At 36.5% G+C, this 17,134-nt stretch overlaps 2 protein-coding genes across 2 annotated transcripts; both read right to left on the bottom strand.

Annotated features, from left to right (window-relative positions):
* Positions 1 to 43: 43 nt before the first annotated feature.
* Positions 44 to 1,331, bottom strand: mrpl55 (mitochondrial ribosomal protein L55). Its single transcript, XM_048211497.1, has 3 exons — positions 1,101 to 1,331; positions 524 to 725; positions 44 to 308 (listed from the first exon to the last, which is right to left on the bottom strand). The coding sequence occupies exons 1-3, from the start codon at positions 1,148 to 1,150 to the stop codon at positions 159 to 161; spliced, it is 402 nt and encodes a 133-aa protein (XP_048067454.1). The 5' UTR covers positions 1,151 to 1,331; the 3' UTR covers positions 44 to 158.
* A 238-nt stretch (positions 1,332 to 1,569) lies between these two features.
* Positions 1,570 to 5,995, bottom strand: paox1 (polyamine oxidase (exo-N4-amino) 1). The gene is made up of 8 exons (XM_048211491.1): positions 5,836 to 5,995; positions 5,507 to 5,659; positions 3,473 to 3,899; positions 3,123 to 3,382; positions 2,723 to 2,972; positions 2,237 to 2,349; positions 1,997 to 2,154; positions 1,570 to 1,881 (listed from the first exon to the last, which is right to left on the bottom strand). Exons 2-8 carry the CDS (start codon positions 5,655 to 5,657, stop codon positions 1,720 to 1,722), a joined length of 1,521 nt encoding a protein of 506 aa, XP_048067448.1. The 5' UTR covers positions 5,658 to 5,659; positions 5,836 to 5,995; the 3' UTR covers positions 1,570 to 1,719.
* Positions 5,996 to 17,134: the final 11,139 nt, after the last annotated feature.

Here is a 17,134-nt window from a genome sequence, read left to right as displayed (position 1 = left end):
GCCGCAATTTAGCCCCAAGTAAAAAAAAGAGACAGAGACGGACTACAAACATTCCAAGATTTTTTAATTGCAGAGTGACTTATAAAACAAAACTGTAATTTTGTACATGTGATACATCATAAATACTCTTAACGTGACATTTAACTATATCAGTCCATTCATTTCTTCTTCCAGAATTTGCTGTAATCATCAACTTTGAAATCATCCTCAAAATCCTCCAATTTCTGTTTGGCTGCCCTCTTCGGTTCTCTTTTCCGCATCCTGATTTTCCTCTCCTCCTCAGAGAGGGTGGTGATGTCTACAGGCATCTGGCAAAAGAGTAAAAGCTGTCAATGATAACTGACTCAAAACATACACCCCAGGTCCCTTTTTTAAAGCTTGACTTCATTATGAACAGTTCTTCAAAAGAAATTATCATTTTGTATTCCACAGAAAAATAACAGCATAGCAACATGATTTTCATGGCAGGATTTTCATTTTTGCTTGAACTTTTAGGAAAAGGTCTTGGATACAAACCACTAACCTTCATTATTCTTTTGGGCTCTTTATATCTGATGTTAACGGTGGACCCGTCAGGTCTCACCAACAGAACTGGATACATCCTCTCATACTTCTGCCTCCCAAAGCGGACCACACAGGTTCTGTTGGAGTCTGACTGAAAGGCTGTGGTGCGAAATGTAGATGTGGCTTGCAAACACCTGTGAGTGACAACAGCCTGAAGACACCTGTGCACAACAATAAATGGACATTAAACATCTAGACATTTCTGAGCATCAATGATTACGCTTCAAATAGCTGCAGTACAATAGAAAAATCAGCTTCAGCTTGCAACTCATTTGATCTCATTCAGTGCGAAGCCAAGTTAGATTGAGGTTTTATGTTGTTATTTGTCATTGGTGAAATGGCTAAGTTATTAAAATCCTTCCATGCACAGGTCTTATACATATTGAATGGTAATACATATATGTTAAACGGGTAAAATGAGTGGCTTGGCTTCGTTTAAAACTTAATACATTACACCAAATACGAAAATGTAATAACTAAGTTACCACACTGTCAAAAGATGAGCGAACTCAAGCTCCAATCGGTTCATTACTTACCCAAATAAACTCTTGCACGGCTGGCCAATTGCATTTAGAGCCATGATCATAATATTTGCAACCCTGGAAACGGCTATCTAGTAAATACATTCATAAATGTAAGAAGAAAATAGCACAACTCTTCAAAATGAAGAAGGTCACCATCAACAAACGGCATGGATGTGTGTCAGCATAAAAAGCTCCGCCTGGAAACTTGTACTGCAGCTTTCAATAGTTCCGCTCTCTGTTCTCTTTGGATTTTTATTTACATTTAATTTAGAAATAAAAGGTTTTTTTCTATCTCTTAATGTGCATAAAATAGATTCACGCAAGCCAACTGCTTACAATCGCAATAAACCACAATTTAGCATGCAAAATTTTATTAAAAATATTGTATGAAATTCAACTCGTCATAAAAACACATTTAGTTGGTTTCTATATAATATAAACAGGTATAGTATACATCAGTAAAATCTAAAAGCCAAAGTCATTTTTATTCAAAAAGGTGTTTTATTTTACACGGAGAAGCCTCATGAGGGCAGGCTTGTTGAGATCACATCATCAGTCGAACCATCATCATCAAATCATAATTGTGATGATGTCAGTGTAATTAGATAATTAGATAATACATTTTAACTCTCTAATTTTGTTTGTCCAGTGAGGTAGTGGAAGTGGGAGCTGCTGTCTTCTTATAATGTGCTGCCAGTCTGTCAGCCTCTCTGTGTCCTGACAGTAGAGCTCCTTGCACTGTGCCATAAAGAGTCTTCATCGTTGCCTCACCTGCAAACAAGACCTGAAGATCCTGAAATATATGAAGTGAAAAATTTCAATTTAAATAATTAAAATAATTATCAATTGCTAATTTAAATACAACATAATTGTAGGCAATAAAATAAAATAAAACAAAAATCCCATACTTCATCAGGACCCCGACTGCCCGTTAGCGGTTGTGCCAACATGTCCATAACTTGCACATCAACACCAACAGGGAGGAAAGCGTAAGATCCCTTTACGAACTTGTTGCTGCGCCACTTAGTGCAGAGTATGGACTTCGGCTGAGGAATGTTTGAATGTCCTTGGAAGTACAGAAAATACTACATGATGACAAAAGCTTTTTTTGAGAACTTTTTTTTTAAAAAATGGGATTTTTTTTTTACCAAAGAACATTTTGAGATGATCAGTGATAGCAGTTGAGAGTTCGTTATCTGGCATGGTTTCAATCAGGTCAGCTATGTCTCCTGGACACCAACCAATTAAGATATTGCCAAACCTAGAAAAGAGAAAATTAATAGAAGATTAATAAACGCTAACAAGTACCAATGTTTAAGGAGATGAGTCATATAATATATATTTTTTTTCTGAGGTACATTAATAATGTTACTAAAGTGTTATGAAGCATAAACAGTCATAATAATAATAATAATAATTATTATTATAATTATAACTATTATTATTACATGTTTAGATTTTTTGAAGCACAGAATTTGACTGATTTTTCTACATTTTACTATTAATATTAGTTCTGGTATTTTGGACTAATAGTATATATCCAGATTTCTCATTTGGCATTTCTACTTCTACATGAATGAATTTAAACATTAACAAATACTGAATATTTCAGTGTCATTTAATGCAACATTAACCTTTCTTTAGGTCTCAGGACAGAAAAGTACTGCATGTTCTTGATCCACTGCATTTTATTGGTGGATACTGAGACAGGCGTGTCATCCTCATAAATGAGGCTGATAGAACCAACTTCATTCTCCCAGAATGCCTCTTCATACTCCAGAAAGATCTTGGCAATATTTCCAAAGCACAGCTTATCGATGACCTCCATTTTCTCGGTTGGGAGACTGGGGATGAAGAGGCTGGAAGCTTGAGCCTTTAGACAACCTTCAAACACACACACACAGAGAGAGAGAGAGAGAGCTCTCAATTTGCAATGGCAGGATTTATCTCTTCACCAGTCACACATAAATGTACCAGTCTCACTTTACGACAGCATGATCATCCTCACAACACTCAATCCTTATCAACACATACCCAGAGAAATGGTCACTATTACATGATCGGCTAGAATCTCTTCTCCATTCTCACAGACAACGCAAACTGGGTACTGGCGGACTTTTTCATCAGAAGCAGCTTCAGTGTGAGCAGGGAGAGGTTCATCATGAGGAGGGGGAGTCGGAGAGGGGGCTACAGAGAAGGTTCCATCCCATTTGATCTTACTAACTTCTCTTTTTAGCAGCAAACATTCCTTAGGGAAGCCCTCTAGTAGCAGATCCACAAGCTGAAACATAAAACTGACAGACATATATCAATTAACACTAAATGAATCATTTCCTTAGCAATAATTGCAAATGAATGCAGGTCATCTTCTCAACCCATCATACCCTGCAATATTGAGACTGTCACCCATGTTGATATAGTACTGCCAGGAGTCAAGAGAGATCTTGTGGAGGTCTGAAGCTCCAACGTCAATCAGCATGTCTTTGCCAACCAAAGCAAAAACACTCTGCATTCTCGTTTTCTTGTCATTGTCTTGCAAGCTGTCAATCACACCTTGGGTTTTTTCTGCATAGTGTTCACCTAAACTCTTTCCTGTGTTGAAGCCACGGTATTGAATAATGCCCTCCCCAGCTTCATATGCACGTCTGGCGAAGTCTGCATCCACTTTGTGTCCCTTGTTACTGTAAAATGCTTCAGTGCCCATCTCAGGGACCTGGTTTAGGACACCTGACTTTTTTAGAAGACAGTAGACTGGGTTTTTTTCAGATGCCCCATGGATGTATTGTGCTCCAGTATCAACACATGTATTCCCTTTGACATGAAAAAGAGAAAGACAGTGTCACATGTACTGTTAGATATGAATTCAGCATGAAAAATGCTGGGTTAAAAACAACCCAAGTTGGGTTAAATATGGACAAACCCAGCAGGTTGGGTTAAAGGGCACCTATTATGCCCTCTTTCACAAGATGTAATATAAGTCTCTGGTCTGGTCAAGTTTCAGCTTAAAATACCCCACAAATTTGCCCATATTTGGGGATGAGCAAAAACATGCCTTTTACTATATTAAAGGGTTAGTTCTCCCAAAAATGAAAATTCTGTCATTAATGACTCACCCTCATGTCGTTCCAAACCCGTAAGACCTCCGTTCATCTTCGGAACACAGTTTAAGATATTTTAGATTTAGTCCGAGAGTTTTCTGTCCCTTCATTGAAAATGTTTGTACGGTAGACTGTCCATGTCCACGTTCACGACTCCGCTTCTTCTTCTTTCCTGTTTTACGGCGGTTCATGAACACGAATTGACAAAGGACCCGGAAGAGAATACAATGCTGAATAAAGTTGTAGTTTTTGTTATTTTTGGACCAAAATGTATTTTCGATGCTTCAAAATGTTGCGGATGTCCTAATCACCAAAAACAACCACGGCGACGTAAAAGTGCATTACCAACGCCGACAGATGAAAGGATTCAATGGAATCAATTCAATGGAATCAATTCAATGGAAAGGATTCCGGAAGAGAAGACAATGCTGAACAAAGTTTTTGTTATTTTTGGACCAAAATGTATTTTCGATGCTTCAAAAATTTCTAACTAACCCACTGATGTCACATGGACTACTTTGATGATGTTTTTATTACCTTTCTGGACATGGACAGTATACCGTACATACATTTTCAATGAAGGGACAGAAAGCTCTCGGACTAAATCTAAAATATCTTAAACTGTGTTCCGAAGATGAACGGAGGTCTTACGGGTTTGGAACGGTGAGGGTGAGTCATTAATGACATAATTTTCATTTATGGGTGAACTAACCCTTTAATATATTGCTGGCTAAAAAAATTAATCCAAAATTGGTTGAAAAAAATGGCTGGGTGAAAACAACCCAATCCCTGGGTTTGTCCATATTTAATTTTTTAGAGGGTCAAAAATTAACCAGGATTCAGGACAATAAAAAAATATACTAAAAGTGACAAAAATGCAACAGATATTTAAAATGTGCAGGAAAACTGTGTTTAAAATCATGCTATATATTCTGTTGACAGGAAAGAAAGAAAAACAAAACAAAACATTGATTGGACTATTTAATGGAAGTGAAACTAAGTCATGGGTCCACAGATTTCAGTTTCCTTCCTCTTCTTCAGCAAACAACCCTATGTTATTAATTAATTAATTAAATAAAACATTGATAAAACAATAAACACTATTATGAATACAAAAATATAATTAACAATTATAATTATTGTTATTAATAACACAATAAATAATTTATTTCATTGTTATTATATTATTGAATAACATATTATACATTTTCTATATATTAACTTTTTACTATAATCCTCTTATCCGTTTGTAAGTGTAAGTGCATTCAAATGATTATTGTGATGTATGTGTGCTATACGAGGTATAATGTATGTATTTACCTAGAGTTGCAGTAGCTACTCTTCCTCCGACCTTCTCTGAGGCTTCCAGAACAGTGACGTCATTAAATCCGTATTCTTTCAGCTTCTTGGCCGCGGAGAGTCCGGCCACACCAGCACCAACTACCACGATAGATGGATTTCTGCCTGCCATGTCTTTAATATTGAAGAAGGTATTACGTTAACCCAAACTTCACTACAATCAAGATGCATTATGTATTAGGTACTATATAGCATTACTATCACAACCAGTTTTATAGCTCAGGTTGAATTAATATGTAGTTTAGCGGAAAGTTAAAGTCAGACAGTAGTAACAAAAGGTCTTTACTTACTTTGTAACTGCGCTAAATGCTTAGTTTCCACCTTCGGTATTTAGTTGCATTGCTTAATTCTACTTCCTGTTTTACTGCCATGACTTCATGTGGATTTAGAGGCGGTGTTTATTTTTGTTCAGAGTCAGAAGGTCTGAATAGCTAAAGTAGAAGACACATCGTCATGTTTTTTGTTTCTCGGGTCGTTGTATGCACAAGTGTCCAACAGAGGGCAGAAAATCCCAGGGAATTGAGTCAGACTTTCAACACCTGGGATGGACTACAAATGGATTGATCCATGCAAGACAAGTGACGCTGTTCCACTGAGCAAGACATGGAACAACAGATTACCCCAGAGGGAGTGCCTCTCTTATAAGTGCACTATATGTCACTTTAGAAAAAAAAATATGTATGCAGTGTTTTTAATGACAGGGTAAAAATACTACGGCTCAGTGAATTATTATACTGATAGTGTTTACATATATATCTTATTATATATCTGAAAGTGTTGGCTTTACAGTTTTGTTATATGAGCCAAGAATACGACAAGAACAGGTGCACTACCTTTTCTTTATTGATGAAATGTCTTGCCCTTAAGCATTCTCTGCTCAACCAATGTTTAAAGGTGCCCAAGAATGCTTTTTCACAAGATGTAATATAAGTCTAAGGTGTCTCCTGAATGTGTCTGTGAAGTTTCAGCTCAAAATACCCCATAGATTTTTTTAAATTAATTTTTTTAACTGCCTATTTTGGGGCATCATTAGCAATGCACTGATTTACACTCGGCGCCGCCCCCTTAAATCGCGTGCTCCCTGCCACACGAGCTGTCGACTTTATTACAGCGCATTTACAAAGTTCACACAGCTAATATAACCCTCAAATGGATCTTTACAAGATGTTCGTCATGCATGCTGTATGCATGCTTCGAATTATGTGAGTAAAGTATTTATTTGGATGTTAACGTTTTATTCTGAGTGAATTTGAGGCTGTCCTCCGTGGCTAACGGCTAATGCTACACTGTTGGAGAGATTTATAAAGAATGAAGTTGTGTTTTTGCATTATACAGACTGCAAGTGTTTAAAAAATGAAAATAGCGACGGCTCTTGTCTCCGTGAATACAGTAAGAAACGATGGTAACTTTAACCTCATTTAACAGTACATTAGCAACATGCTAACGAAACATTTAGAAAGACAATTTACAAATATCAGTAAAAATATCATGCTATCATGGATTATGTCAGTTATTATTGCTCCATCTGCCATTTTTCGCTGTTGTTCTTGCTTACCTAGTCTGATGATTCGGCTGTGTGCAGCTCCAGATGTTAATACTGGCTTGTGTAATCCCTTGAACATGGGCTGGCATTATGCAAATATTGGGGGCGTACATATTAATGATCCCGACTGTTACGTAACAGTCGGTGTTATGTTGAGATTCGCCTGTTCTTCGGAGGTCGTTTAAACAAATGAGATTTATATAAGAAGGAGGAAACAATGGAGTTTGAGACTCACTGTATGTCTTTTCCATGTACTGAACTCTTGTTATTTAACTATGCCGAGGTAAATTCAATTTTTGAATCTAGGGCACCTTTAAAACAGATGTATTGCAGCACAGAAACACTCCATGCAAAATTATAATAAGCCATCCAAAATGCCCATTTTTAATAAGGTCCTTCTATATTTATCTATCTGCACTTTCAGCTGCTTTGCAAAGCTGACACTTTTCAACACCCAGAGTCTGGCCAGTGGAGAACCAAGCCATTCACTTTTGACACAATACGAGCCGACCTTTTGTTCAGCCAGGCTCTGATGAATCAATGACCTTATTGTGGCATTAATTCATCATCGGTGTAATTTATCATCTTTTGTATATGTATGCAGCTTAGTTTTCAATAATCTGTGCTTTGTCTCAAAGCAGGGTCGAACAGATCTGATCCAGTGGGAGGCAGGTGAAGGGTGAAATCTTTTACAAAGCGCAGTGAAAAGACTACACCAACAAACAACAGACATCTTCTGCTGCACTCAGGGGGAGTGACACTGCTCTCCACTCTCATTGTTTGTCTTTGTTTGGACGGCCAGTGACTGCATGTATGGGCAATTTTAATAAGTGTTTATCTTTGTGACAGAAATGTGCCCCTGAAAAGATACTTTTCATGCTTTACACATGCAGCATGCTGTTTCACTGTTTTTATCTGTAAGAAATAATCATAAATCTGTTGTTGGTCACATAAATATGAGTGTTTTGGAAACATCAATGTGATCATATGTCTCAAAGATGATTAGATGATGACTGAAGGATATTGTGGGATTTAGAGATGTTTGGTTTGAGAAGGTATCAGTACTTTTTTCCCATGGTGCCGTTTTCACTTTATAATGAAGTAACTTGTCAGGGCAGGACAGTCCAGGGGCAATGCACTGGATCATCTGTTTGTCTGGCCTACCCCAAAATAACCAAAGCCCCCCACAATGTATACAGTGTTCATTAAATATAATAGTGTGCATGTGCATTGATGGATTACACCTTCTAACAAAATCTGTCCTTTATTTTTCAAAAAAAAAAAAAAAAAAAAAAAAATATATATATATATATATATATATATATATATATATGAAGAGTTTGGTTCCAAAACGCAATAACTCCATTTTGATTAATTTGAGTAAAAAGGTGTTTTCTTTACCAAGAAAGTGGCAAGATGAAAAACACTATTTTCTGTTTCAAACTTTCACATAGCATCTTTTGGTTATAAAAACATTAAAAAATTCAAATCTACATTTTGATTTTAAAAAGTTTATTATAAAAACGTAGGCCTATTATTTTTTTCCCAAAATGCAATAAATCCATGACACTTTTTTTTTCAAAATGCAATTAATCCATCAATATAAAAGTTATTTTTCAAATTGAAAATACACAACAAAGAAGTTGATTCACATATATGACAGAGTCTAAAACCGTCGCTCCCAAAATGAATTCAACGGGTCATCTTGTAAACGTTTTAAATTATTTGTCATTACCGATTAAAGAGTATCTGGCGCCATCGCACGGTTAAATAAACACATTTGCCGAGTACATTGGTATTTAAAAAGCCTTCAATGTTTACAGTGGGTGGAATGGAGCGCTGTGATTGGTTAAGCGGATATATCGCCATCTGCAGAAAAAGGAGACTGGCGTTTGTCGCGTTTTGGAAAGAAAGGGAGAAAACATGACGGATATTGCATTTTGCGCAAAATTAATAAATGACTTCAATACCGACCAGATACAATACTGATTTTGGCAGAAACTCATTTTTTTTAAATGCCGTTTATCACGTTTTGGAACCAAACTCTTCATATAATCTTACGCTATTTACATTGTAGCACTTCCAGGTTCTACATCAGAATGCCGGCTCTTTGGGTGAACTAACCCTTTAAAGAAATGTAACACAAGCACACTCAAAAAAAAGTTTATTATGTTTCAAACTATTAAAAATAGATATATTGTTCAAAATTGTGACAAAAATCTTGGACAATTTCTGTTGTCAAACTTGATGATTTCAAGTAAAATCAATATTTGCCAGTATGAATAGTTTTAAAAAGTCTGTGGCAAGCAGGGAGGGGCTGAGAGCCACGGGAACAGAGCGAGTCCCATGCAGCACCGGGAAGATAAAGGGAGGAGTGACGACAGTGAAGGATAAGAGAGGATCAGGCCTGGACTATTTATGTTGTGTTTTATTATGTTTTTATGCGGCAGTTGAGGGGTTGCTGCTTTTGTTTTGTTTTGTTGTTTATTTTATGATTAAAGTTACTTTGGAATATTTGCATCCTTCTTCCCTGAACTTAAACCTTGTTACAAAGTGATTAAGAGAAATTGAAGTTTGATCTGAGAACTGCATTGGTAATTGTTTGCAGAAGCTGCTTGATTTGATACTTTGTATCAAATGCAATGAAATATTTCGACAGCTGTATATTTGCCGTTGAATTATGTTCCCACTCTCCCCCTCCTACTAGGTTCTAATATTTATTAAACTGACTCAGTCTCACACTTCCCGTTGGCCTTGTGGAAAGTGTGCTGATCACTGGTGCAGTTGCGTACAAAGAATTCTGAGTTCAAGTCCAGGCTTGTGGACTTTTCCGGTTCCCATCTGCCTTCTCTCTCCAAATTTGCTTCCTGTCTACATACTGTCCAATCACAATAAAAGTCAATACCGGCAAAAAATTAATCTTTAAAGTGATGCTAGTTAAGTTTCTTCCACACACAGAATAGAATCAGCATCTATTAACCCATTACATCAACATCTATCATCATGGGGGTGGGGGACGGATTCTGACAGCTGGATTGTTTGCTGTCAGATTCTGTTCCCACCATGTTTCTTGCACAGTGAGGTTCTAATATTATCAAACAGATGCTGGTTAAACTCCATGCATGCACAGAGATTAGAATCAGCATCTTTTAAGTTACTACATCAACATCTCTCATCATATTGGTGGGGGAATGGATTCCAACAGCTGGATTTTTGCCATTGTATTCTGTTCCGCCCATGATCTTACAAAATGAGGTTCTAATATTTATCAAACTGAACCTGGTTAGTCCAATAGCCAAGTGGGCAGTACACTAACATAGCGTACTCTAGTGATTTAGGAAACCCAAGTTCAAATCCTGACTTGTGGACTTTTCCTGATCCTTTCCCACCTCTTTTTCACACTTTTCTTCCTGTCTACATACTGTTCTATCAAAATAAAAAATAAAAATCAGCAAAAAATAAATCTTTAATCTGATGCTGGTTAAACTCCATTCACAGAGAGAATAGAATCAGAATCTTTTCAGTCACTACATCAACATCTCTCATCATATTGGTCGGGGACTAGATTCTGACAGCTGATTCTGTTCCCCTCATGGATCTTACATAATAAGGTTCTAATATTTATCAAACCGAGGATGAACAGTCCATGCTAATAGCCTAGGCAGCAAGCTGACATACTGCAGTCTTGTGCTTTGTTCAGCCTGAGTTCAAGTCCCAGCTTGTGGACTTTTCCTGATCCCGTCCCCGACTCTCTCTCCCGCTTTACTTAACCAGCATACCGTCCTATCACATAAAAGGCAAAAACACTAAAAAAATAAATAAACCAATGCTGCTTAAGCTCCATCCACACATAGCATAGAATCAGTATCTTTTAAGCCACTACATAAACAGATTCTGTTCTCCCCGTGGATCTTACATATTGAGATTCTAATACTTCAGATGAACTGCTGATGTGTGTGTGAGACAAAGAAATATCAAACTTTGATCTAAGCCTTTAGGTGAATACATTTTTTGATAAAAATTATCTTTTAATATGCATCTTTAATCCAACAACAGAGGAGAAGGAGAATCTCAGGAAAAACAAACACTTTCCACACACTAAAGAGAGTAATCAGCAAGGAACAGAACAAAACAGGGAGTATTTATACAGAGTTAACAATGGCACTAAAATGGCGACAGATGAATCTAATCATTAACTCATGAGTAACCATGGAAACTGAAAACAAGAACAAAAACATAACTCTAACAATCATATACACTTGCACAAAAGGATGCAGTAGGTCTTCAAGTTGGTGGTATCGACCAAAGATGACAGAAGCTGCAGAGCTCTGTGTGGGTGCAACTTTCTCCCAGCACAGTAAACAGCAAAAAGTAGCCCAAACAATACCACGTTTGTTTTGCGCATCAGAGAGCTCATTGTGTGCCTTCTGGTGAGCTCTCCATCAGTTTCTCCTGGCACAATGGCCGAATGGTCCCCCTGGCCGTGCCCGTCCTGCTTTCTGATACAAGAGATGGGTATGCCAGTCATGTCATCTGCTTGTCTCAGAATCACCCAACTGGCATGGCTGTATTTGTAAGACTAATGACAGCATGGCTGAGAGAAAAGCATGATTATGTTCACTCGTGTAATCGTTATGCCTCAGTGCTCCTGTCTACCAGGGCAGGGGAATCAAAAGGAAACGTGAGACGTCAAGCCAAAAGCTCTCATCTTCTCACACAGGGGAAGGCCATTAGACAGTGATAACAGGGCAACTCATCCCTTATTTTTTTTTTTCTTTTAGAAACTCATCTCAATCTCAAAGGACTGTATTATACATGCTTCACCATAGTGAAACTATTCATAAACAGAATGGTTAAACTAAACAGCATACAATTTCGACCACCACAGAATTTGCACTCTCTTTTCTTGCTATGTGATACTTTATTTAGAAATTAAATGTTTATTTTTTTTAATTGCACATGCTTTGTAAAACATTATGATACTTTATTAACCAAATTCGGGAGGAGCAGGTGCAGATAATTAGACTAATTATCACAGGTGGAAAGCATTCAGATAATCAACCAACAGAGGTATATATACTCCAGACTCTGTTCGATTGACAGTTTATCAGCATCCCTCCACCACCCCATCTCCTCACTTCTAATTCTATCTCTCATAACCACATCCGGTGGGAGTACTCTGAGTTCGGGCCAAAATTCCGAGCTCGGAGCCCTCCCCCTGGACAGCACGCCAAATACGCATTACTTTTCTCGATCTAATTATATGTATATGTGAACTCGTGAAATTATGATTATGTCACCATTTTTATACATATATATATATATATATATATATATATATATATATATATATATATATACACATTTATACAATAATAAGATTAAAAAGTAAGTTAAAAAAATAGTAAGTAAAAAAAATGAATAAGCAATATAATAAATTGAATTATGGAGTTTAAGTACACAGTAAAAATACAAATTTTAGAGAAAATAACAGATTTTTTCAGGTTGTTTTCTTTTATTTTAAATTGTAGTCAAAACTCTTTAAAATTATCTCTAAATTAACAAGTCAGCTGTTATTTTAAGTAATATGACATTAATGAAAAATTACAGTAATTCACATTTTTTATACAGAAAAATTACTGTATGTTTTTACAGTATTTTTCTGTTTTCTTAAAGGTGCACTTGATTCAAAAATGTAATTTACCTTGGCATAGTTAAATAACAAGAGTTCAATACATGGAAAAGACATACAGTGAGTCTCAAACCCCATTGTTTCCTCTTTCTTATATCCATGGGTTTCATGTGACGTCACTGTATTTTATCGCCGCCATATTTGTGTCCGGTCACAGCTGCGCGCTTCTGTTTAAGTCTATGGTGACAGCAGCTACAACTACCAGAGGAAGGCCAACAAAACACTCTCAGGAGGTTCACAACAAATTTACAATATGTCTGGGATATGTGGTGCTGTTAGCCGTTTCAACATTTGTCAGAACTACAAATTTATTTGATCCCAAAGGAGTTAGATCGGCGGAATTGTTGGCTTCATTCAACACATCCTTTATGAGAATAATCAGTGAAGTTTGAACAAGTTATGTAATCAATGTTTAACTCCAGTAGACGCCCTCTTCCCACAACAACACGCTGAACAACAACATAGAGAATTCACAACATTTTATTACAATAGTGTTCTCGTTATAAAGTTATGTAAATTACAGTCCCAGCAGTTATTAATGTTGTGCGTTGCTGTTTGGCTGCCAGTGGTGTGGTCCTTTCTGAATGAAGCCAATAATTCCGCCAATCTAACTCCTTTGGGATCAAATAAATTTGTAGTTTTGACGACTGTTAAAACAGCTAACAGCACCACATCCCAGACATATTGTAAATTTGTTGTGAACCTTCTGAGAGTGTTTTGTTGGCCTTCCTCTGGTAGTTGTAGCTGCTGTCACCATAGACTTAAACAGGGCGCAGCTGTGACCGGACACAAATATGGCGGCGGGCATAGCGGAAGTGACGTCTTTGAAACCCATGGATAAATCTCATTTGTTTAAACGACCTCCGAAGAACAGGCGAATCTCAACATAACACCGACTGTTACGTAACAGTCGGGGTGTACGCCCAAATATTTGCATAATGCCAGCCCACGTTCCCAACATTATAAAAGGCATTAGACAAGGGAAGACAGTATTAACATCTGGAGCTGCACACAGCCGAATCATCAGACTAGGTAAGCAAGAACAACAGCGAAAAATGGCAGATGGAGCGATAATAACTGACATAATCCATGATAGCATGATATTTTTACTGATATTTGTAAATTGTCTTTCTAAAAGTTTCGTTAGCATGTTGCTAATGTACTGTTAAATGAGGTTAAAGTTACCATCGTTTCTTACTGTATTCACGGAGACAAGAGCCGTCACTATTTTCATTTTTTAAACACTTGCAGTCTGTATAATGCATAAACACAACTTCATTCTTTATAAATCTCTCCAACAGTGTAGCATTAGCCGTTAGCCACGGAGGACAGCCTCAAATTCACTCAGAATAAAACTTTAACATCCAAATAAATACTTTACTCACATAATTCGAAGCATGCATGCAGCATGCATGACGAACATCTTGTAAAGATCCATTTGAGGGTTATATTAGCTGTGTGAACTTTGTAAATGTGCTGTAATAAAGTCGACAACTGGTGTGGCAGGGAGCACGCGATTTAAGGGGGCGGCGCCGAGTGTAAATCAGTGCATTGTTAATGATGCCCCAAAATAGGCAGTTAAAAAAATAAATTTAAAAAAATCTATGGTGTATTTTGAGCTGAAACTTCACAGACACATTCAGGAGACACCTTAGACTTATATTACATCTTGTGAAAGAACGTTCTTGGGCACCTTTAAATTACATACACATGTATTTAAAATTACAAAAATAATCTGTAATTAATACAATAACAAAACAGTTAAAATGGTCAAATGACTGGCAGCACCAGCTGCCAAACAAAAACCACAAAATTAAAGTAAAATCTCCTTATTTAAATAAGCTGAAAAACACGGTTATTTTACAGGTATTTCCTGAATTATTACAACCAAACACTTTCTCTGTTAAAAAGAATTGTCAAATGATTGGCAGCACAGGGTGCCAAACAAAAACCTTAAAATTAAAGAGTCGACTCTTACTTTTGAGATGCAATAACTTTATATACGGTGCACTTTCAGATTTAAAACTTTGCATGATGTTTTCATTCAGTTATAGAGCTATGTTATACACTACATGAAAGGTAATTTTCAAAAATCCATAATAGGGGCACTTTAAACACTAAATCTCTCTAGATCTCAGCATCTTTACTGTTTGACTTTATTTATTTCATACAAATGTCTTAATGAGAATGAACAGAGGTTTAGGTGTTGATGTTTTATTGAAAACTATAATAAAGTTTGAAGTCACCATTATGGAGGTAAACGTTTGCTTTAGTTAGGCTCTTGACCCTTGACTTCATGACATCAGTTCTCTCTGACTGTTTTAAATGTGTTTCTAAAACACATTTGTTATAACATTGCATAAGAAATTCTGGTCAGATGAAGTTGGTTCCTTGTTGATGATGATCCAGTCATCATGTAATGGCCTGAGCCACTGATCTCATCCAGAGTCTGATCTCTGAGTATATTAGCAGCTTTACAGCAGCCTTGTGATATTATGAAATTATCAGACAAAAAAAATAGATATTTTAAAATTCATTATGAGTGTTTTCAGCTGTCTTTTAGACTCACGCAAACAAGAATCAGTGTATGAACCTCAACAATGGTGACAATAAAAAGCTTTTTGTGACTTTAGCAGCTTGGTTTGTGATGTTCAGTGTTGATCTGAAAATTTTGTCACCATTGTTGAGGTTCATACTCTGATTCTTTATGTCTGTGTGTGTCTACATGAGCCCAAATAATTTCTGAATAATGACTTAAAAACTTTCAAAAAATTAAAGCAGGGCAGGATTTTATTTGATAGTATGCTAGGATTACAATCATGTGACATTATTAAATCCATAGCGTCCTAAGACTGAAATAAATCAGATTCTGGGTGTGATCAGTAAATCAGATCCATGAAGATTTAATAATCTGATCAGTTATACTTCTTGCAACTTTTGTTATAACGATTGTGCTTTAGAAACACAGTTACAGAAGCTGGAGAAAAATTAAAGTTAAAAAGTCAAGGGTCAAGAGTCAAACTAAAGCAAATGCTTACCTCCATAACGATGACTTCAAACTTTATTGTTTTCAATAAATCAACATCTAAACATCAGTTAATTCTTAATAAGAAGCTTTGAATGAAAGAAATAAAGTCAGACTGGTCTGTAATAAGATGCTGAGATCTAGAGAGATTTGTTAGTGTTGAAAGTTCTGTTTCTGTTGTCTGAATTATTTTGAGGTCTGAAGAGTAGAGCCTGTGCTTCAGTCACTGATGAGCCCATAAATACAGGATATTTTAAATACCCATAAATACTGCGAGATATTTTACAGAGAATGTTTCACAATAATAATCTTGGAAATACCTGTGAAGTAACTGTTTATTTGTAAAACATCAAAAAAAAAAAAAAAAAAAAGCATATGAATTAGGATATTTTACCGGAATTTTACAGTTTTTGTTTGGCAGACACTTCTGCCAGTCATTGACCGTTTCTTTTTTAACGACCTTTAACCATTATTTTCATTAATGGTAAACGTTTGGCACACTGTGCTGCCATGCATTTCACTGTGTTTTTATGTTTATTTATTTTTTACAGTGTAGGCCATTTAAAACATTTGGGTTATGTTATATAAAATATAGCCTGGATTGCAGGTTGATCTCTTCATCTTATTATTCTTGACATAGGCTGTATCATAAATGCAACTGTAAAACATTACTATTCCTCTTCAAAATGTAATCTGAATCAGTCATCAGTCCATGGCCCATGACTTTAAATAATGTATCTATGCATCAAATATTTCACTGTCTGCCAAGGAGCTTTATGATACTGGAGGGGGAATGACAGCCTAAGGTCACATCTTCTGCAGAACAATTTTCAGAGCTGAATTAGTGTTGGCGGACCGCCCAACAGCAGGCTAATATTTTAAGTGCTGGAGGTTTTGTCCGATGCCTCAAATGTTAAGACAATTTAACTACGCTATCCTACAACAAATATCAGTCATTTGAAATCATTTTTGAATAGTTTTTTAGTTAGCTACCCCAATTTCACAGCTTGAAATGTTAAACCGTGCGAGAAAATCAGAGAAAACAACAGAACATTTCTGCACGTGGTCGTTTATCCAGTAATTCGCGCGCTCGCACAATTTAAAAGTATATAGCCCAGTCAATAGTATTTACTCAAATCGCTTTTTCGATCTTTCTACTAAATAATAGCTTATAGGTGTCATATTTAATATATACTACTAGAGAGCTCAAGCCAGGGACTCTTTTGGGCTCAAACAACCGCATGAAATCACTCACAAGTCACAACAATATTACGCCGCGCGCGTGGAGTGCAGAAGACCTGTCGACGCAGCAGCATCTCAGCGCGCATT

This window comes from Megalobrama amblycephala, linkage group LG12 (assembly GCF_018812025.1).
Source record: "Megalobrama amblycephala isolate DHTTF-2021 linkage group LG12, ASM1881202v1, whole genome shotgun sequence".
Taxonomy (NCBI): Eukaryota; Metazoa; Chordata; class Actinopteri; order Cypriniformes; family Xenocyprididae; genus Megalobrama; species Megalobrama amblycephala.
This window is presented reverse-complemented; position numbering and strand designations above follow the sequence as displayed.